Raw genomic sequence first — 23,843 nt, 5'->3', positions numbered from 1 at the left:
CTGTAGACTCCACAGAGAAGGCAATTTGTAAGTACCCAAGTTGTTTGATAATGCTGAACTTCGTAACTTTTTTTTTTTTTTTTTTTTTTTGAGATGGAGTCTCGCTCTGTTGCTCAGGCTGCAGTGCAATGGCGCAATCTCGGCTCACTGCAACCTCCACTTCCTGGGTTCAAGTGATTCTCCTGCCTCAACCTCCTGAGTAGCTGGGATTACAGTCACCTGCCATCATGCCCGGCTAATTTTTGTATTTTTGTAGAGATGGGGTTTCACCATGTTCGCCAGGCTGGTCTTGAACTCCTGACCTCAGGTGATCCACCCACCTCTGCCTCCCAAAGTGCTGGGATTACAGGCATGAGCCACCGCGCCCGGCTGAACTTTGTTACATTTCTAAAACATTTTATAGCTCTCCAAGAATAGAAACCAGATCAAATGTTTGAGGACAGCAATGTCAAAGTAGAGGGTAGAAAGGAACCGAAGTCACTGGACTCGTAAAACAACACAGAAGAAAACGTGAGGATGCTGGCATTACAACTGAATTTTGAACCTGTTTTCACCTTTAGTATTTATACTGAGACATGTGGAAATATAATAATGTTTCAATATGCCTTCTCTCAAATGATCACTTTTTAGTTGGTACATGACTAAAAGGTTTGCTGTATTCATTGGAGTAAAATTCGTGTTCTGAATTAATTTGCTTAGAAGATGAATCTGATTTTATAATAAAAATTTTAAAGGAGTCAATTAGAAAAGTGCAGCTAGAAGAAAGTTATTGCATTATTTAAGGGCTTGAATAATATATAAAGGTAAGTTAGTAATAAAAAGCTAACTACGAGATGGCTTTATTTCTTATTGAAACTGCATTTTCTACCTTTCCAGAATATTGTCCTGAGAACACTTACATATTCCTTTTTTTTTTTTTAGAAAACTGTTGAATAAAGAAGGCACTCATTATTTTCAGCTCCCATAGTTATAATTCTCGTTTCCATAGAAATTTGCAGCATCCCATAGAGTACAGTATTTTATTCAGCTTTCAAAAGATCATCTTGACCCTTTAACACATGTTTACTTTTGGCTGGGCAAGGTGGCTCACTCCTGTAATACCAGCACTTTGGGAGGCCAAGGTGGGAGGATCACCTGAAGTCAGGAGTCCAAGACCAGCCTGAGCAACATGGTGAAGCCCCTTCTCTGTCAAAAATATAAAAATTAGCCTGGCGGAATGGCATGCACCTGTAATCTCAGCTACTTGATGGGGACTGAGGCAGGAGAATCGCTTGAGCCTGGGATGCGGAGGTTTCAGCCTAGGCAGCAGAGCAGAGACAGACTCTGTCTCAAAAAAAAAAAAAAATGTTTACTTTTAAGAACTGCTCACATTAGTTACAAAAGACCACTTTTTAGTTGTTAATATGCGTTAGATAGCAAATACTTGGCATATATGCATTCTTTGACAATATTAGACAAAAAACTAAACAAAACTTGCATGCTAGCTAGTGGCTCTGACTGGGAAATGAGAAGTAATGTTAATTCTTAACGTTGGCTACGTTTGTCACCTGTAAAATATGATCAAGCCTGTTAGTCTAACTTAATGGCTTGAGTAATCGACAGAGTGTAGTTTCATTGGGGGTTGGGGGAAGACATTGCTTTTTTCCACTGACACTGAGGATACCAGTTTACTACTATGTGATACTTTTTGCTTAGAACTGGAAGAGATAAGTAGTATTTTTCAAGTTTTGAGGTTTGGGTGTTCGGCTCTTGTGGATGTGTCATGTTTAAAAAAGCTTGTTCACAACTACTGGCTTAGGAAGTGGCTTGCAGTTAACAACAATCTGACTTGGAACACCGGGTGGAATGACCACGTGGCCCAGTGGCCCAGGGCCCACACTGAGAATTCAGCAGCTGTGCATGCTAAATCTGGCTCTGTCATTAACCTGCCGAGGAACCTTCTACAAATGCTTAATTCCAACCATGAAAGTAAACATAGGCACCAATGCCTGAGAATAGTTGTACAGGAAATCAGATCTTGTGCAGAAAATAAATAGAACTCGTCTGCCTTTCCTTTGTAACACTTGTTGGAGGCAGGGAGGAATTCAGAATGACCAGGCTGTAGATTACTGTTCTTTGCTTCTAATTAAGAGGCAACTATACGCAAGTGAGCATAATTAGGAGAAACTGGGGCAGATGGGGCAAGTATGGGCAAAACTTAAGCCAACTTTGAGAACTAAAGGGCAAATCTCTGGAGTGGTGAGAAAGATTTATCCATGGTTCTGTCTCTTGCTAGTTGCATATGTGTACAATGACCCCATCACATTCTGCGTCTGAGCCTTCCTCTCTTTCTAGTTCTTTTCCTTGTCTCCCTGTTCCTTCTTGTTTTTCCTTTGTTTGCACTGTCTGAAGAGGAGGAGGAAACAATATTCTCCCATTGCATTTTTTATTTCCTTCCTCTATCACCAGAGGTAGGCAGAGCTTTTGAGACTCCTTTCGACACACTCACTTTTTTCCCCACACTCATTTTTTAGACGGGAAAAATGGGCCCAATCACATGTAAATATGAACAGCAAGGTAGTGACAGCTAGAACAGATGGCAGGTCCTTTAAATGCCAGTCCAGTGCTATTTCCATACATTGCACCCAAGTTTAATGATTAAGAACAAACAATAACACTCCCAAGGCTGAGTTGACCTTATGTTTTTCATATGTAAAATTGTATTCTATGTTTGTTACTTCACAACTGTGTTAGTCCATTTTCACATAGCTATAAATATCTGAGACTGGGTAATGTATAAAGATAAGAGGTTTAATTGCTAGATTTTGCAGGCTGTACAGGAACATGATGCTGGCATCTACTTGGCTTCTGGGCAGGCCTCAGGAAACTCACAATAATTGTGGAAGATGAAGTGGAAGCTTGCATGTCACATGGGCACATGGCCAGAGCAAGAGCAAGAGAGTGAGGTGGGAGGTGCTCCACACGTTTAAATGACCAGATCTCATGAAAACTCATTCACTATCACAAGAATAGCACCAAGAGGATGGTGCTAAACCATTCATGAGAAATCTACCTCCATGATCCAATCACCTCCCATCAGGCCCTACCTCCAATACTGGGAATTACAATTCTACATGAGATTTGGTGCAGACAGATCCAAACCATATCAGCAACCACAGGAGTTAGGGCAGGTGGAGAATGTGACAGCATTTAAACACTATTATTTCATCTACATGGAATTATGTGATGTAGAGTATGAATGTACATACTTTGAAATTCAATGTGATTTTGAAGTATATCCACAAGTGTGGTTCATCTTTGGCCCAGTTTGGCCAGAAATAAAATACTGCACTGGAAATATGTATGCTACGTTCACTAAAAAATTTTAAAATGAGAGTTAAAGGTCATAATCATAGTTATGAACATAGAGGCCAAGGCGGGTGAATCACTTGAGGTCAGGAGTTCAAGACCAGCCTGGCCAACATGGTGAAACCCCATCTGTACTAAAAATACAAAAATTAGCTGGGCGTAGTAGCACATGCCTGTAATCACAGCTACTAGGGGGGCTGAGGCAGGAGAATCTCTTGAACCCAGGAGGCAGAGGTTGCAGTGAGCTGAGATGGTGCCACTGCACTCTAGCCTGGGCAACAGCACTAGACTCTGTCTAAAATAAAATAAAAAAAAAAAATACATGTATTATATTATAAATAACAAATACAAGTTATGGCTATAGCAAAACAAAAAAAAATCATGGTACAAACCCACATTCACATTTGTCCAGTGAGAGGTAAAGCAAACACCAGTATATACGGAAATTTAAAATCCGCCCTTTTAAGCTGGGCATGGCGGCTCATGCCTACAATCCCAACACTTCGGGAGGCCAAAGCAGGTGGATCACCTGAGGTCAGGAGTTTGAGACCAGCCTGGCCAATGTGTTGAAACCCTGTCTCTACTAAAAATATAAAAATTAGCCAAGGGTGGTGTTGCATGCCTGTAACCCCAGCTACTTGGGAGGTTGAGGCATGAGAATTGCTTGAACCTGGGAGGCAGAGGTAACAGTGAGTCGAAGTCGCGCCCTTAAACTTCAGCATGGGCGACAGAGTGAGACTCTGTCTCAAAAAATAAAAAAAATAAATAAAATCCACCCTTTTGAGAAGTCTTCTGCCCTGAGAGTGAGAGACAGCCAGAGCTTTTCAGGTGCTAAGTAACAAAGAATGGTGCCATTTAAAATAGGTGGAAGTGTGGAGGTACATAACACTTAGAACTTAGCTTGATTTTCCCTAAGCCAATGAAATAAAGAGTCTTGAAAGTCAAAAGTAATTGGCTGTTAGGAAAAAGAGTATAAGAAACTGGTGAGTCTAATCTGTGAGTGAAGTTACCATACACCTATTCCAGGTAGCAAAACAGACTAAAAGAAAAAATACTGCATTTTCCAAAATTCATAAAATTTCCCAAACTCATAAAATTTATGAATTTAGGAAAATGCAGTATGCTTTTCTATTAGTTTGTTTTTTCTATTAGTTTGTTTATGAATTAGGAAAATTCATAAATTTCATGCCTAAAATTCATATTTAGGACAATGCAGCATGTTTTTCTATTAGTTCATATTTTCTATTAGCTCATATGTTTTTCTATTCATTTCATATTAATATTACGTGATTCCAAACTATCTGTAGAAAAATTATTTAGTGATAAACATTTATATGCATATATGCAATCGATTGTAAAAGGCAAAAAAAGCAATTATTTGAGGATTAATTGTTTAAAGTATAAACTGACAAAGCCTTATATTTATAAGATTTTAATTTGAAAGGATATGACATTCCTTCTTCATGTTAGAAGATTATATTCAAAAGAGCAAATAAAAATTAGACATTTACAGTTTGTTTTTGAGAGTTCATGCTTAACATTCTACCGATATTAATCATATATCCTTTTTTGACTAATAAAATTAAATTCAACAACATTTAGCAAATGCCTATAGTATACCCAGTTCTATAATATCTATTCTTTAATTTGTTGAATCCTCTCAATCACATCTGGAAATTAATATGAAATAATAAAATTTTATTATTTGCTTTTCTCCTCTACAGTATATGAACTCGAGAAACTCAAGAATAAACAGAGTATCATTCAGGTTGCTTAACCAAATTTCACTGGCTGCTTTATTTAGCATGTCAAAAAATCACAATATAATCTTTCATATGGCGTTTTGATTGGAAATAAAACATTGCTTAACTCTATAGGATTACATATATGGATGACTTGCATGGTGGGAGGCAGCTGACACAGGGCATGGTTGTTTGTCAGAAAGATTTATGCCAGAAATCCTAGAGGTGTGGCAGTTATGATAATACAGGAAAAACATGACATCAACTTTGTTCTTTAGATCTTTTTCTTATTCTTCACAAACCCTAAATCAAACATAGAAACAGCTATTGCTTTGAACCACAAAGAGAGGTGTGTCTATTATCAGTCTGCCGTGTTATCAGCATACAATTCCATTGTGATTTCCTTTCTTTTTATGTTACTATTCAGAAGTCATGTATACAGACGACTGCATGAACCTGAATCACAAAGCCTCCTAGTAATACACTTGTAAATATTTTATTGGGGGGCATAAATATATCTTTGAGGAGAACCTAGATGAAATAGGGTAGTTTTCAACTTTTTTTTTTAGATGGAGTCTCACTCTGACGCCCAAGCTGGAGTGCAGTGGTGTGATCTCAGCTCACTGCAACCTCCATCTCCCGGGTTCAAGCAATTCTCCTGCCTCAGCCTCCCAAGTAGCTGGGATGACAGGCGTGCGCCACCACACCCAGCTAGTTTTTGTATTTTTAGTAGAGACAAGGTTTCACCGTTTTGGCCAAGCTGGTCTCAAACTCCTGACCTCAGGTGATCCACCTGCCTCAGCCTCCCAAAGTGCTGGGATTGCAGGTGTGAGCCACTGTGCCTGGCTCAACTTTTAAATATTATTCAAATCTTGCTTCTAATTCAAATTTTTCTTCAGCACCAAACTCAAATAATTTTTCAGATTTATACATTTTGAAAATATTAATAACATGCAAAATGTTATTCCAATTGATATACTACTTCAGCATATGCTTTATGACCTAATGTGCATTAAGAAGTCATTTTTGAGTCCAGGCACAGTGGCTCACACTTGTAATCTCAGCAGTTTGGGAGGCCAAGGCAGGCAGATCACCTGAGGTAGGGAGTTTGAGACCAGCCTGACCAACATGGAAAAACCCTGTCTCTACTAAAAATACAAAATTACCCAGGCATGGTGGCACATGCCTGTTATTCCAGCTATTCGGGAGGCAGGAGAATCGCTTGAACCCAGGAAGCGGAGGTTGCGGTGAGCCAAGATCGCGCCTTTGCACTCCAGGCTGGGCAATGAGAGCGAAACTCCGTCTCAAAAAATAAAAGAAAAAAAGAAGCCACTTCTGGGTCCCAGTTTCCTCATTTGAAAATATTGAATTAGGTACCTTTTAAAGGTCCTTTCTAACTTCAGCATTCTAGAAATAAAAATGTATACCTTAGTTTGATGTCCTTTAAAATAACAATATTTTATGGCTATTTAAAAATCATTGGTTTTTAAATGTTTTCACCAGAAAACAAAATGAACATGAGAAGGAGAGTCCACAGCACAGTAAACGATGCCCACTGCAGAACATCCCCAACTCAGGATGGCAGGGAAGAAGGGTGGGCGCTCACTGGCAGAACACTCCCATTCAAGTCACTGGGCCAGCTCCATTTGGCTGAGAGCACAGGCTAGAGCTCAAAGCACGCAGAAGACAGATTTAAGAATTCTCTAATGAACTCTTCTTACTGTGTGTGTGAACTCAAAGAAAAATGTTCCAGGCCCAAACTAACATAGTGAATGACCCTTGCTCAGGACACCATTAAACAGCATATTATTGAACTTCAATTCACCTACTGCAAGAGCTAGACATATACTGAAATGAAGTAAGGAAACTAGGTACCCTGTTCAAATACCTCGATTATACAAGCAATTTTCCTGAAAATAAAGTTAAATCAAGTTATTCAGAATTGTCTTAATGCATTTTGTGCATGTTCATTCACACACTGTAGATACTGACTGTACTCTGTACACAAACTACAAAGAGTTGTCTTGGTGGGAGGCAACTTCTCACGAGTGGAGACTCTGGAACTGAGCTGGCTACATTGAAACCTCACCTCCACCACCTTCCAGAGCAAGTGACTTAATCTCTCTGTGGTTCAGTTTCCTCTTCCGTACAATGGGAATGAAAATAGTACCCCATTGCATGGAGTTTTTATTACATAGTATCTATTGCATGGAGTTGTTAGAAGGTACAAGATCAGTGTTTATTAGATAGAAATGAGCGAATGCCTACATTTTGAAGAAAAAAAAAAGACCTCTCAAAATGAAGCACTAGCTTATAGGTATGTTTTGTCAGAACATGCGTTTTAACCCTGAAGTGATTCATTTTAAACTTCCTCTGATTTTCCCCACAATGTGAGCCACATGGTAACTTGGGACTTCTGACGTAGTTTGGAATAAACTTTGCACCTGCTCTATCGTGAGGACCGGACCGGGATGAGGAGCAAGTATCTCCATTTGGTAACAGACACTAGACTGTTGCTTCCCACTCCTTACACCTAATCATTGAGAAAACCAAGGGATATGGAAATCATTCACTCTGTCCTCCGTGTCCTCTGCTCAGCTTCTCGTCCCAGTGCGGTCTCCCTCTGATTTCCCGCTTCTTCTCTCCTTTGTCTTTATTTCTTGCCCCTTGCTTTTCTCTTTGCAATTTCTGTTCCCTTTACTCTCTCTGCCTTATAATTGGTCACTTCTTTCATTTATTTTTACTTTTTGTAGAGACAGGCAGGCTGGTCTCGAACTCCTGGCTCATGCTCCTGAAGAGCTGGGACTACAGGTGGCTGGTTTTTTTTTTTTTTTTTTTTTTTTTTTTTTTTTTTTTTTTTTTTTTTTTTTTTTTTTTTTTTAAGAGATGGGGGCTCTCCCTGTGTTACTGAGGCTGGTCTGGAACTCCTGGGCTCAAGTGATCTCACTGCCTCAGCCTCTGGAAGGGCTGAGAGAGATTACAGCACCCAGCTGTTCACCCTTTTAAATTTTAACTGCCCTCCGGTTTTATTTCTCACTTTCCTTTGCAAGCCCTGCACCCCCCACCACCTTTGCTACCCTGGACTAACCTCTGCTCTGACTTCCTGGTTTCCCTCCCTCTGCCCTCACTCTGGGCACCAGTCCCTTCCGTGTTGGCATTTGACTCCACACTTTCTGCTTTCCTACTTTGAGATTTGCAATACACTTCATCCTTACTCACTTACTGCTGTCAGTCTGACTGATTAATACCACTTTTATGAAAAATGTAATTTTATCTCTTTAAACAGACACAAGGAAATGAGAGGCATGAGTGAACTAAATAATATTCATTATTTACTAAGCATCTACTACATTCCTGTCCTTCATATACATTCTCTCTAATCCGCACAACGCCTTTGAAAGAAGCTGTCATTTAGTCCCGCTTTATACTTGAAGAAGTGATGCTGAGTGAGATTAGGGGACCTGCCCAAGGGCATTCAGAGGTAGAATTTTATCTCACATCTTTCTGGTTACATCAACTACCCTCTGTCCACTATATCTCCCTGATTCTTAAGTGAATGAAACTACCATGCTTTATCACGTTTCTCCTAAACAGAAGGAAAAAGTGACAATAAATCTACATGTAGAGATTTTAGATGTTCTCCATGCACTGCCTCCCACATACACATCTATACGGACGCCACCTTTAAATTTAGCAAAGGAGGGAGGCAGAAAGTGAGTGGGAATAAAATAAAGACACCAAAGGAAAACTGCTCCTCTCCTCTCCTTGATGTTATCTGTGAATGACTGAGTTCATCAGGAATCCTAGACTCAGGGGTTTTTGGAGTTGAAAGTGGTCTCGGAAGCTATCCAAAATAACTCCTCTGTTTTACAAATGAGGGAGCTATAACTCAGAGACATAAAATCACTTGCCCAAAACATATAGATTAACATACTGCCCCGACCTGGGTGGGAGGTTAAATTGATATTCATCAAGTGCTTATGGACAAACAAAATGTACCCAACCTGTCTACAAGCCCTGGAAGGTTCTAGCATCCCAGAGTGAGAGTCATTCCATGCTCGAAGGGTATTCCTGTTGGGACCCAAACCATACTCCTCCCCTCAAGGGGCTCAAGAGGAGTCTAGATGATCCTAAGATAATTTAGAATTGGGAATGAGTGTATTTCAAATGAATGCATGAAAAACAAATCCACAAGGTACATGGCACTGACTTGTAATAGGCCCATAGAAACATTCTGATGGAGTACGACTTCACAGGTTGCCAAATGACAAAATAAGGCAACTGTTTGTATAGTTATAAGTTGCAAAAACAATTATATATATATTTATATAAATGATGGTGATGCAATGGTGAGAATAAGTGTTCATTCCTATTTCTATCACTCTGTAGCTTTCATGCTAAGTAATTACAAATATCACTGGATTTGCTTAAAGCATTAAGATAAATGAAATGTTAGGGAAAATGGAAGGAAAAAGAACACAGATATGCTCTTTTAATATCTTGGTACCAGCATTAATGTCTTATTTAACACGTTGTAACAATACTTGGCTCCTGGGCAGTTTTTTTTTTTTTTTTAGTTAGTTAAAAAAGACAACTGCCTAGGAGCCAAGTATCATCAGGAATTCAGTTTCTTCCCACCTGATTAGCAGCACGCCACCTCACTGGAATCTAGGAAGGAGCTAATGTATACTGAAACCAAATGTGATGCTTAGAAAATCCTTGAGCTATTGAAAGGCACACCTGTGTTGCTTGGTAGGTGTACCGAATCTCAAGTAAGGAATTTCTGCAAATCTCCTGTTTAGTTGGCTAAACTGGTTTTCACTCCTACTGAACAACCCCAGGGTGGGGGAAATCCTCTATTTCTCCTTAATAACCATAATAAGCCAAAGAAATAATTTTCAACGCTAATTCCAGTGACTTAGACCTCAAAAAGTGGAAAGGTTCGATATGTTTCAGGGCATTATATTGTCTTTGGGTCAAATTTTATTAACTTTCATAGATCAGTATAGTTTTATATTGGAAACAGATCTACAGCTTGTTTGTTAAAGACTAACTATTGTTAACTAACGATGTTACTTTGCATAATTTAGGGAGGAGGCAACTTTTTTGATGTATTCATCTTTTATATTCTAAATTTAAATTAAGAATAGTCTGTTACGAAATTTCAGTGAACTGAATCCTAAAGAAAATAAGGAAGCATTTATCAGTCAAAAGTACTCTATAAATCAGTTTGCAGATTAACTGCAAAGGTTATTTGGGAACTGTATAATCTTAAAGCAAAACAAGCCATTTATCCATTACTTCTTCTCAAAAATCTCTATTTGGTCCATTTTTATTTTCTGGACATTCTTCTTTTAGATTATATGCTACTCCATAATATCTTTAGAATTCTCCTGACTAAACTAGCTTGAGAAGCATGAGATATAAGACATTCTAAAATAAAAGTGTTTGATTCATTACATAATTATTATCTAGGTATTAAAGAAAGTTAACATTTTTCATTCTTTGGTCAGGCACTTCATGGCCTCTAATATACAGCTTTCCACAGTAACTATGTAGTACATTCTAGGGAAGAAAAAGAAAAGAGTTTAGGGTTGTTTAACCTCATAGAAAGGAGAAAGGAAAATTTAAAAAGTCCACAGGCATGACGACCCTCGTCTGTTTTAGCTGGCAAAGGAACTAATAGTGCTGCCATTTAAGTCTTAATTTATGGATTGTTTGTGGTGTTTCCAATCCCTTTTAAGTTGAAATTGTGTGTTGCAATCTCTACAGTAATAGAATATTTCTTTTTTCAAAGTTTTCAACAATGAGATTAATATTCTTTCTTCCTGTGATGCATACCACCATGTGTTATGCTAAATTAACTGCTTATACACATATACACAAAGCTCAACCAGTCAGAGCTGTGGTTCTCAGCCTGAGTACACGTTAGAAGTTTTGGAAATACTGCTACCATGGCCACCCCCAGAGATTCTGGCTTCACTGGTGTGGCGATGCAGCAGAGAGAGAAGAGTGTTCCGAGTTGGAATTCAGAATTTGTTTCCTCTGGATGCTATGTTGCAATGGTAATCTGGGTTTATGGATTTTTAAAGTATGATAGGTAGAACTACATTATATATTAAATAAACTTTGAAGACTGGTTTAAAACACCAAACCATTCTTCAAAGTTCTTTCTTTAAAACAAACAATGTGCCTTTGGATCCAAACACAGTGGAATTTATAGCCAACTAGGTGATAAATTAGGAAGTGCTGGAGTCTTAAAGGTCACAGCACTACACTTGTTTTGTGTCAAAAGTCAGTCAGGGTTTTGTCTGGTAAAAACAAAGAAATAATCAATTTAGTGAGTACCTACCATAGGCAAGTCACAGTAAACAAAGGGACTATCAAACAAGGCCAAGAAATAAAGTATTAAATTTGTGTAATTTGTAATTTTAGAAAAATCAGTAAGAAGTGTTATGGTTAATGGGTTTTTGTGTTTTTCAAATAGTAATTGGATCATAAATAGGCAGATTATTCAGAAAGGAATATGGCATAGAAATAATAGTGGAAATATGCTGGAGGGCAAAAAAACAGATGATAAAACACTTTGAAAAGGCAAGCCATACAAAAGAATAGAGGATGCTTTGTAGTCATTGCTCAAAGGTGACTGCTTTGCATAGCAAGGAGGATGAGAAGAAAGAGGTTAGGAAGATACTTCTCAAACTCGGTTTTTAAGTTTAGCTTACCAGTGAACCTAACATGATACATCAGGACAAGTTGGGGTTCAGAGCACAACAGTAGGGTAACTGTGTCTGCATCGTCACCCTTGTACCCATTCAGGAAAGCGGTGGGACTGTTAAGCACATAGAAGCCCACCGCCTGCCAGCCGCTGCACAGCTGCAAGAGTAGGACTTACTTTGTGTTCTCAGAGCACAGATTACAGCATTTAGATAGACATTGAAGACAGACAGATTTGGGCTCAATAGGAAGAAAAACTTTCTTAAAAGGGCTGTCAAAACATGAAAAAACACAGTAGATATTTTGCCATGCGCTGAACTGCAGGTCCTGAAGGGTGGAGCATGGGCTAAACATTATCTCTAGAAATAGACAGGATAATTGTTTTGAGTGTGGAGCGTGTCCTGCTGGTCTCCAGTGGTTCTTCCCATCTAAGGTTTGATGATTCTATGTCCAGCTTCCTCTCTTCCCCAGTTACCTTGTCGCTTCTAATTTCACTGGGCACCCATTTGGTTTAAAAAAAAAATGACAAAAGGAAATTAAGAAATTCTTCACATTGAACCAGAATGTCTCTACCTAAAGATAGTGACACAGAGGGTTAGTACGAGATTTATCACAGCAGACTGATTGATAGGTTTTAGACCTTTCGTTACTTTTGGCAACAAGTGAACCCTGGAAGCTCATACCAAGAACTGCAAGAACTTTTAAGTGGACAAATAATAACCCCAGTGTCCTTGTTCTCTCATTTATGCCGATTTGTGGCTTCAGGAGCCAGAAGTACACCCTGATCGTTATGTTTACCTTTAGACAGCAATGTAGGGATGAAGGAATGAATCAGTTTATATTTCAATTAGGCGTGAGAGGTGGAGGTGGTTTAAAAACAAAAAAAAAGTCAAGATGGCAGTTTTGACTGGGATAGCAGCATCCTTTCATAGACCTGGGCGCTGGAATGGACCTACAGGGAAAATGTGTTAAACAAATGCCCTCTGTGTAGTGCATTGGTATGAGTACACCAGCAAGATCAAGATTGTCAGGATGCCCCATCTGCTGCTATCTTGACTTTAGGCCTGTGCCACGTACCTTTTTGCCAGGACTTTCCGCATACCACCAGGCCAAAAAGAACTGCAGAGTTTTGAGGGCAAGGCCGGTTTCCAGCCCAGAATCTGCACAGTGATCCCTCCCTGACAAGTCAAACAGAGTCACCCAAACAAACGTGGCACGCAAACCTTTAGAGTTCAGCAAACCGAGGGCTGAGTTGCCAAACCGTGTCCTTTCAGGGCACGGAAAAGGCTTTTCCTGCTTTGCTTCTACAAGGTAGTCAGGAAGCCAAGCTATTTGCCTTGGGTAGGGCTGGGTCGGGGTGATGAGGTGGGGGCGCAGCAGGCTGTCCACACCCGGTGCCAGTCTGAACCTGAGCCACTCCAACAAGCGAGCTCTTCTCCGCGGCCCTTCCGCACGGGGGAGCGCAGGGGAGCGCAGGCCGGCCTTCCTCCCGCACGCGGGCGCTGACCAGCTGCAGGTGGAGAATCCGGTGAGCTATCGCGAGCCCTCTGAGCCCCCCACGGGCCGGGGCATGGGTGTGTCGGATCGCGCGCGCCCCCTGGCGCCGGGTCCGGTGGGCGGGGCGGTGGGCGGGGACAGTGGGCGGAGGCGGAGGCGGAGGCGGGAGGCAGAGCCGCTGGGTTGGGAGTGCGGGGGTCGCGGCGCAGAGTGGGAGCGCTAGAGCGAGCAGGGCTGCAGCGGGCGGCATGGCTAGCACGGCTTCGGAGATCATCGCCTTCATGGTCTCCATCTCGGGCTGGGTACTGGTGTCCTCCACGCTGCCCACCGACTACTGGAAGGTGTCTACCATTGACGGCACGGTCATCACCACCGCCACCTATTGGGCCAACCTGTGGAAGGCGTGCGTTACCGACTCCACGGGCGTCTCCAACTGCAAGGACTTCCCTTCCATGCTGGCGCTGGACGGTCTGCATCCCCGCGGCCCCCGCCCTCGGCCCTCCCTCCTCGATGGCCAGCCCGCTGGGCGCCCTCTGGTCCCCAGTACTCCCAGCGGGACCCCCGGACTGGACTCCTCTGAGGCCCGCCCCGTCCCTCTCCACAGGGCCTCGGGGAGCCGGGGACGGTCCCTGGTGCCCGTCCTCTCCTGACGGCTGTCTCGCGGGGCGCCTGTTCGAGCCCGGGACCCCGGGAGGGGGGACACGCAGACAGGCCCGGGTTGGTGACTCCCAGGCGTCGGGGGATGGGGGAGCTTTGCCGTCCTGAGAGTCGAGGACGCGGCTGCCCCTCCACCCCCATATCTTGGTGACCGCTGGGACCCACAGTTCATGCTGCAGGGATGACCTCCCCTACGTTCCCCGAAGGCTGGGTTCTGATGAAAACGGTGTCATTGCAAGCCAAATCCGCTTGTCCTGCCCTCCCTTGAGCCATTTCGTTGGTTCTTTTAAAAGTAGGCGGGGGTGGGGGGTGCGAGGTTGGAAGGGGGAAAACATATTGCAGGCTTTGTTGTTGTTTCCCTTTAAAGAGCTTCTACAAACTTGTCCGCCGAGGCAACACTGCAAACACTGCTGCCGAGTTTCAGGAAAATAATAGCTCTTGCGGTGCCGCAGTGAGTCGGCAGAGGGTAGGGAATCTTGGGCCGTGCGAGCGTGGCGCCCAGGAGCTGACTAGTTCTGCATCCGAGTCCCCGGTTGCCTGCTGCTGTCCTGGGTTATTCCTTTGTAGAGGTTCACCTGCGTCGCTCCGGTTAGGCCTTATACTGGTAGCAGCTGGTGGATATTCACACAGAACTCTGGCTCTGTTGAGTTTCAAGACAACAGCCGATGTCAGTCCGGTCCCAGTGATTGCCCAAGTTCTAGGCTCTTTGCTTCCAGGATTTTAGAGCAAACGGATCCCGGCAGAAACTTGAGGAGTTATTTACGTTATGTATTTCTAGATTTCAGGTGTTTCTTTTTCTTTTATTACCGCACTTGCAGTTTTTGTTTACATAGCTGTGTAAATGAAAGAAAATAATTGATTCCTCTAAGATGGGGTTTGCCACGAAAAGCAAACTGTTGCTCAACGTGGTATTTGATGGAACCTCCGTATAAAGAATACGCATCTAGTTTTAGAAGGGTGGCGCCCGGGTCCGTGTCCTGTTAGGTAAAATAAGCAGCCAGAACAGTGTTTATTCCCCCAGCATTACCGTTGAGTTTTCTGTGGTTTGTAGAGCACACATCCAGGTAGATGAACAGGCATTCTCTTGTTTCTGTGGTTTATAGTCAGCAATATGTTACTGTCCTCTGAACACTCTTCTGTTGTAACACTCTTCTATTGTTCCCTGAGATAGTGCTAGATAGGTATGCTTCCTTCTGTAGGACAGCTGGGGGACAAAGGAGAGAAGGAAATAAATGCTCTATGAATATTATTAAGTGCAGAATAATAAAGTTTTCTCTTACATGTCTGCAGTGAGAGTGGAGGTGGTACCATACCTATTTGGGGGCAGATGAGGGAGTGAAGAGGAAGTAGGAATAGTTGTCCTGGTTAGGAGAGCAGAGAGGAGTGACATTTATGTGCCATCCAACTTGCAAAATGGTCTTTCTGTGTGCTCATGTGACTAAAAAAATGACTTTTAAAAACATAAATGGCATGACACTACCTACTGTTGTACAATACTTTAAAATTAATATATTTTTCCAAGTCAGTAGTTAATAGAAGTGACTCTGTGTAACCGATGCATGGTATATTCATTAAACTGCATAAAATGGCTTAGTTAACCATGGATTCATTGTAGACATTGGACCTTTTCCAACTTTTCTTTGTTGGTGGTGCTTTACTGAAAATCTTTATATTCACCTCTTTGTACGTGTGTATATTTCTGTAGACTCCATTCCACTGAGACATGGTTTTGTAAGAGCAGTAGAATACACATGCATTTTAATATTCAGTTCATACTGTCAAATTACTTTCCACTGACAGTGTATGAAAGTACCTGCTTCTCCACATTCTCACCACTGTTAATTCAGTTTTTGTTGTTGGTTTTTTTTGTTGTTGTTTGTTTGTTTGAGATGGAGTTTTGCTCTTGTTGCCTAGGCTGGGAGTGCAATGGCACAATCTCAGCTGACTGCAACCTTCACCTCCCAAGTACAAGTAATTCTCCTGTCTCAGCCTCCCAACTAGCTGGGATTACAGGCATGTGCCACCATACCTGGCTAATTTTTTTTGTATTTAGTAGAGACAGGGTTTCACCATGTTAGGCTGGTCGCGAACTCCTGACCTTAGGTCATCTATCCTCCTTGGCCTCCCAAAGTGCTGGGATTACAAGTGTGTGCCACCATGCCCGGCTATCTTGTTATCACTTTAGTTGGAATTTCCCTTATTGCCATGGTCAAAATCACAGGTTATAAAAATGGTCAAAACCCGTCTTATTATATATTTACTGATGATTTGTTTTTTTCTCTTTTGTGAATTGGCATCTATATCTTAGGCCCATGGTTCTGTTGTTTCTTCGTGGTTTTGATGATTTGTTCAGTCCTTGATTTGTTATGCAGGTTGCAATTTCACACCATTGTTTGTCTTTTAAATTTATGGTGCCTTTTCTCATACAGGACTTTGAACTTTGTAATAGAATCATATTTATCAGCCTGTTTTTTGATGACTTTGCCATCTGTGGCTTAAGAGGGCATTTCTTACCGCAAAACAAACTTACTTTTCTGCATCTCTCAGAATAACATTTTGGAGGGTTAAATCACGCAACTGTGTTTTCCTGTGGAGGGGAGTTGATTCCCCCACCTGCAAGTGGAAGCTTCCAGGATAGGGTCCCTCTGTTTGGCCTCTCTACCTTGCATTTCCAGGGCAGCCATATCTGGTGAGTGCTGGTCCTGACATTGCCTTTGGAGAAAGTTGCCATGGTGGCCTGAGTAGAACAGCCCTGCCCTTAAACCCACGCATGAGCTCTAGATTGGGAAGACAATCCAGGAAGGGAGAGAGAAGGCTCGTGACTCTTGCCTATCTTGTGATAGGTGGAAGAACTCTTAGAGTCAAACGATGAGGTCATTATTCTGAATTTCTTTTCTTTTCTTTTTTTTTTTTTTTTGAGACAAAGTTTCACTCTGTCCCCTAGGACAGAGTGCTATGGCATGATCTCTGCTCACTGCAACCTCCGCCTCCCTGGTTCAAGTGATTCTCCTGCCTCAGCCTCCTGAGTAGCTGGGATTACAGGCGCCCACTGCCACACCTGGCTGATTTTTGTATTTTTAGTAGAGACAGGGTTTCACCATGTTGGCCAGGCTGGTCTTGAACTCCTGACCTCAAGTGATCTGCCCGACTCTGCCTCTCAAAATGCTGGGATTACAGGTGTGAGCCACACGCCCAGCCCTAAATTCTTATATAAAGAAATCTCTGATTCCCCTCCCCTAGGGGTATCATTGCCACTTGTTTTCCTTATAAGGAAAATGAGGCCTAGCAAAGCTATATGTCTAGATTTAATGTTATGCCATGTTAAGAACCCAGCTCTAATTTCTGCTTAGAATCCATTGTAGTATTATAATATGAAGGGATGCTTTGATGACTTTCATACTACTCAGCAGACACCCATATTATTCATCCTGTGAAGGAGGTGCTGCTACCCCTGTTTTCCAGAAGAGAGAACTGAGCCTCAGAGAGATTAGGTCCTATAACCAAGGGCATACCTCGGGTAAATAGAAGCACCAGAGGTGAAACTCAGAGTCCCTGCCCTCCTCATACCACTGTTCTCTCAAAGGATTTGCAGAAGTACACAAAGCTACCAGGAAAATAAAAGCACATTTTTTCCCTCTAAAAAGAAAAAAAAATCCAGCAACTAGCACAGGTGCTGTTAGCAAATTGTCTCCACCAAGTGGATGTTTTCGTTTTTTGCTGATTTGCAATTGCAAATAAAGTACACATAATTTGGAAAATACTTAACTTTTAAGGAACACCTTGAAGGTTTCCTTCAACAGAGTTCATTAATTTAAAGTCGCTGTATTTTACTATTTGAAAATTTCACAGTTGAATGAGCTTGTGATTTCTGTTTATTGTTAACCCATACTCCTTTCAAAGTACCACTTGAACTTCAGCTGAGAATAATTTTCAGCCAGCTTGTTTTAGTGTATGCCATCTATTTTGCTAGTGGGAATGCTTGCCATTTCTCCCAGGAGAACTAACTATAAATTATACTTCAGAGAACTTCTAAATAAATATGTTCATGCCTCAGCACCTTAATGTATTAATTAGCTATTAACAGTGTCAGTAAATTAGACCTGTCAAAAATAATGGCCTCCTTGACTAGGTTTTTACTACCACTTCTCCTGATGGTGTTACTTGTAAGTTTTGCCCTCAGGAACTGTTAAAAAGCAAGGCTGTAGAGGTCTGCTTTGCAAAAGATGAACTCTGAAAGGGTTTGTTGGAATCATCTTGGCTCTGACCTGTGGATATTGTAAGGACTGGTAGCCTTAGAACACTGAGAATTTACAAATCTCAGGCTTACGAGCAACTCCATTACATTTATGGTTGGCAGGGGAGTTTATCCCCAGCTCTTTGCTCTCCATTTCAGAAAATCTGGCCAATGATTGTCCTTATAAATTGCCTTCTTTGTGCATGCGCAAAATTAGCAAGTTATTGCTACTGTTCATGCTGGAGAAAGGTACCTCACTCTCCAAATCCGGGTTCTGGTTGGCACAAAAGAAGGACCTGACCAGATCAGAATCTGCCCTGCCCACTTCTCTTCTCATGCTTGTGTCAAGAGACCAAAGCGGGCCCTGCTGCCAATACCAGGGCTGAGACAGGGCATCTCAGAGTGAGAAACTTGGGACAAATGTTATGAGTGGTGATTACATAAAGTTTAAAGACTACTGTTATTTTCCCTGTCATATTAAGAATCAAATTGGTTGGCCTGGAATTCTACCCACTGTTTATCATCTGGGAAATGCATTCTGCGTTCTAAATGACCAGATTGTCTAATTTAACCTTTGGTAAATTCCTGACAACTTGCACTTTCTGTTAACAAAGCATGGAAGATAACTAAAGGAAATGCAAGTTAGGGTACATGCTAATGTTTCCTGGGAGTATATATAAATAGATGAGTCCCCCATTTTTTTGTTTATTTGATGACTGCAGTCAGGGTCAGTTATAAAACCTCAAAACCATAGATTAAAATGAATTTCACAAAAAGAGTGAAACCACACTGTCCGAGTAGCCCTGGTGGCAAGTGATGAACCAGTATGGGTTATCCTCGCAGGCTCTCTTGAATCTTGTAAGGGACTGACAGGCTTCCCCTCTCTGTCTTGCCTCTACCTGCTGTCTGGGCTCTGGCTGGGGAACTTGAGGACTGAAGTTTAAAATAGAGCTGGTTCAGCATTTGGCAGTGGAGACTCAAATAGCCCTGCAGCACAATGTTTGCTATGAAAGAAGCCTTCATTATCCTGTTTTTCTAAAAATAAGTTTGTTTTGCTGTTTTTGATAGCCACGGTGTTAGTGAAATTGTTTTTTGTATGGAAATTGTTCACACTACACAATAGAAGGTGACTGTCCTTGCAGTCTGCATCTGTGGGAGTCTAAAGTGTTTACAATTAAGTAGAGCAGCTCCCGTTTTCTCTTAAAAAACGGGTCCAAGGAATAGGATTAAAACTTCATTCTTTTCCAAAGAAACACAGACTGGGGCCAGGTGTGGTGGCTCATGCCTCTAATCCCAGCATTTTGGGAGGCTGAGGCAAGAGGATCACTTAAAGCCAGGAATTTGAGACTAATCTGGGCATAATAGCGAGACCCTGTCTCTAGAAAAAATTTAAAAATTAGCCACAGGTGGTGGCAAGCACCTATGGTTTCAGCTACTCAGAAGGCTAAGGCAGGAGGATCTCTTGAACCCAGGAATTGGAGGCTGCAGTGAGCTATGATGATGCCACTGCACTCCAGCCTAGGTGACAAAAGTAAGATCTTGTCTTAAAAAAAGAAAAGAAAAAGAAGAAACTGAACTGGAGGCCACTAGTATGTACTCCCTAAATTCATGATTATCATGATCTCGGAATTATTATTTATTGTGGCTGTGCTTGAACACCAGTAATAAATGACTTGTCATATATTGGCACACGAGAAGTTTTTTCCAGTTAAAAAGTTTAATTCCAAATGTAAATCTGATGTAGGTATATATGTTCATTTGCTTAGCAAATATTTACTTACACCCAGTATGTGCTACTATCACTATTTTAGATTGAAATCTGGCCTTGTTTCAGGCTGAAATGAAAATGACTGATGTGGTAAAAGCTTATTAGTTTAAACCCTGTTAATGTAAAAACCTGGACAAAAGCCACACTGAAGTTTACCCTGTACCCTGGCTGTGCAAATAAAATACGTGACTAAGAAAAAGAATAACACAGGAAGGATGAACAAACGAACTCACAGAACATACTTTTTAGGATACTTTAAAGGCATTCATTTATAGGAGAACAGTTGACTTAATCACTATAAATTACTCTTCTACAAAATAGTGCTTTTTAAAACCCAGTTTTATTATATATGCCCTGAAAATAATAGTACTTCACTAAAATATTCCCTTAGACCCGCCTTGGTTCATAATGATATTCCACTAATATTGGAAGGTTTGACTCTTTGGAGCTCTTTCTGCTGCCCAGTTATAAATCTTATCATTTGATAACGTCAAAACCAAGGTCCAATGAGCGGAGGAGCTACAGAGTTGTGATGGTGGCAGATGATGTTTTTTCACAGTACAAGGCCATGTTATATGGAGTTTGTAGTCTGATTTGGGATGGAATCCATGTCTGCTACTTTCTAACTCACCTCTGGTAAGTCACATAACTTTTGCGGTGCCTCAGTTTCCTCATCAGTGAATATGGAAATAACACTCAGAGATCTGTCCTGAGGAGTCCGCATAAACCGCACTTCACAGTGTGTGACCTAGAATAGGCACTCCCTGTAGATTAACTTGCTTTCCTTTCTTGCTTGTCTTGCCACGTTTTCACCATTACAGTTATCTGTTTGGAAAACAAACATCCAGAATGACAATGTAAAATGAGGATTTCTCCCTGGACAGCCACATGCTTTATGTAATGTAAATGACCTACTCTAATTGCAGGTTATATCCAGGCATGTAGAGGACTTATGATCGCTGCTGTCAGCCTGGGCTTCTTTGGTTCCATATTTGCGCTCTTTGGAATGAAGTGTACCAAAGTCGGAGGCTCCGATAAAGCCAAAGCTAAAATTGCTTGTTTGGCTGGGATTGTCTTCATACTGTCAGGTAAATAGTAACTTTCTTCCAAGCAAGGTAATTGATGATGTTAATGAAATCACACTAACCATAGTGCTTTCCCTCTGATACTTGTTAGGGCTGTGCTCAATGACCGGCTGTTCCCTATATGCAAACAAAATCACAACGGAATTCTTTGATCCTCTCTTTATTGAGCAAAAGTAAGTACTCCTCTCCGTCTGTTTCCAGCTCACAGGAAATGTATATAAATTAATATTCTCAACCAAGGGACATGAATTTCCTATATGACTTTTGAAAGTAAGACATACTGATAAATGGTAACTGATGACATCATTCAAGATTAAATGTGTTATATGCCACATACGCAAAACATACATTTAATTACTTTGCTAGTGTTGCAGTGTCTTGTCTCTAAACAGTTCAAGGCATCAAATTTAGAACGATAAATTTCATCGTCGGCTGTACATCATGAAACTGAGGTCAAGTAGAGGAAAAGTGAAAGGTGTCAGATGGGGAGGAAAGAATGATGCGGCGTGCGAATAGAAAATTAAAAGCTTGTCTCGATTGCTGCCCACTCAAAATGATATTTGCCAGAAGATAGTTTCTGGGTCTTTTAAATTTGCTGTGTTAACTACTGTCTTAACAAGCTCCACCTAATAAGCCTTTATAAAGAAACTGTGCATGATGCAAGGTTTTTGAAAAATGTTGTAGGAGCACGGCACCTTTACCCAAATGTGGTTGGTCGGTCTTGCAGATGAATGCTTTGGAATTAACGGATCAGTTTGCTTGTTGGTGGTGTTTTTAAACTATGGGCTGTTGCTTTTTATAGTTTCCCTAGGCTTATTTCTTTGGATTGGGAAAAACCCAGGGATACCAAATCAGAATTAATATATTAAATATTTTGTCTTGCCTAAGAATATATCTACATCCTTCTTTAGGAAGCCTCACATATATATATGTGTGTGTATTGCTATCAGTGAGGCTGGTAATTTTATTTTAGACTTCAGATCAAATTTTATAGAATTTTTAAGGAGTATATTACTGAAATAGCTGGTCAGCTGGGCTTTACTTTTTTTCTAGTGGTTTTAGGAATCTTCAGGAAATTGATGGTCTAGTTCTGTCTTAAGTGTACCTTATGCATAAATAGTAAATCTTATATCATGAAATATAATGAAAATAATAGCTAGTGCCTGTTGAGTCCCCACCAGGAGCCAAGCAGAGCACTGCAAATATTATTTTATTATGTTATTTTATTTTATTCTTAAAACAACCTTATAACCTTATTAAGTAGGTCCTCTTGGTACTCTTTCTTTAAATTAGGAAAGAGGCCAAGTAATGTGTTCAAGGGAACTTGGACCAAACTAGTAGGCTGATTGAACTGTGATTCAAACCAGGCAGTTGAACTTCAGAACACTGGCTCCTAAAATGCATGATTTATAATATTCCACTATTTTGTAACTTTTGTGACAATATTCTATATATACTGTTCATCAACTTTCGTTTTTTTTTTTTAAGAGGGCCTCTTTCTGTCACTCAGGCTGGAGTGCGGTGGTGTGATCATAGTTCACTCCAGCCTTGTGCTCCTGCGCTCAAGTGATCCTCCCGCCTCAGCCTCCCGAGTAGCTGGGACATGTATGTGCCACCACAGCTGAAAACTTTTTTTTTTTTTGAGATGGAGTTATTGCTCTTATTGCCCAAGGTGGAGTGCAGTGGTGCGATCTTGGCTCACTGCAACCTCCATCTTCCAGGGTCAGGCGATTCTCTTGCCTCAGCCTCCTTAGTAGCTGAGATTACAGGCACGCACCACCACGCCCAGCTAATTTTTTTGTATTTTTAGTAGGGACAGGGCTTCGCCATGTTGGCCAGGCTAGTCTCGAACTCCTGACCTCAGGTGATCCGACCACCTTGGCCTCCCAGAATGCTGGGATTATAGGCATGAGGCACTGCGCCCGGCCCCGGATAATTTTTCCATATTTTAAAGGAGACAGGTCTTGCTATGTTGCACAGGGTTGTCTCCAGCTCTCGATCTTCAATGATCCTCCTGCCTCAGCCTCCCAAAGTACTGGGATTACAGGCATGAGCAGCCATGCCCAGCCTTTTCTAGACATTTAAAATCATTTTATTCAGAAATGTTATTAAATGGGAAACAAAACAAATGTTTTAGACCCCAATATAACTTTTTTATCCCCTGCCTATGATACAAAAACATGTCCTGATTTATTAATTTTCTCCTGACATATCTTTCAAATGAGATTTGCACAGATGTACATGGCTGCAAATGTTGAAATGAAAACCGAGGCTGTATTTCTGAAGCTTAGAAATATTTTAATATTTAAATGAAATAATTGTATTTAAATGATACATTTTTATTTAGGGTTTGATATCATAAATATGCAACAAACCTGTGTTTCTCATGGTTTATTTTATTAAACACATTGCTCACTCTTCTACATTATCTTTCCTATATTACTGGTTTTATTTTCCTGACAATTATTAAGGATATCTTGTCTAAATCTTAACAATCATTGGAATCTTTCCTCAAATAGTCAAGGCTAATTTGTGTACAAACAATAACTTAAACCTATCGTTGTGTGACTGTTTTCTGTGCTTGCTATAGCTCAGTCACCTAATTCAGTGTAGTGCCATTGGAATTTCTTATTCTCTCTTCAGATTTTGATTAAACTCAGTTTAGTAATTAAATGCTGTGAGAAGTTTTCCTCTTTTTCAACCTCTTAGTGCTACATTGAGCTATTCCATTCTCATTAGCTTCTTGGAATTTCTCTTTCCATCTCCGCCTTCCCTCCCCCTCCCCATCCCCATCC

At 41.0% G+C, this 23,843-nt stretch overlaps 1 protein-coding gene across 4 annotated transcripts in view; it reads left to right on the top strand.

The window, feature by feature from the left end:
* Positions 1 to 23,843, top strand: part of CLDN10 (claudin 10) — a 130,892-nt gene that overhangs the window by 89,391 nt on the left and 17,658 nt on the right. For 3 of the 4 annotated variants that reach the window (XM_017859216.1, XM_017859215.1, XM_017859217.1), the window contains exons 2-3: positions 20,890 to 21,051; positions 21,140 to 21,221. In XM_017859216.1, the coding sequence (XP_017714705.1) occupies positions 20,890 to 21,051; positions 21,140 to 21,221 (244 nt within the window). Of the gene's footprint in view, positions 1 to 13,467; positions 13,773 to 20,889; positions 21,052 to 21,139; positions 21,222 to 23,843 lie in introns of those variants that run through there. The other variant, XM_017859214.1, reaches the window with a different exon arrangement.

This window comes from Rhinopithecus bieti, unplaced genomic scaffold (genome assembly GCF_001698545.2).
Source record: "Rhinopithecus bieti isolate Rb0 unplaced genomic scaffold, ASM169854v2 scaffold_46235, whole genome shotgun sequence".
Lineage (NCBI taxonomy): Eukaryota > Metazoa > Chordata > Mammalia > Primates > Cercopithecidae > Rhinopithecus > Rhinopithecus bieti.
This window is presented reverse-complemented; position numbering and strand designations above follow the sequence as displayed.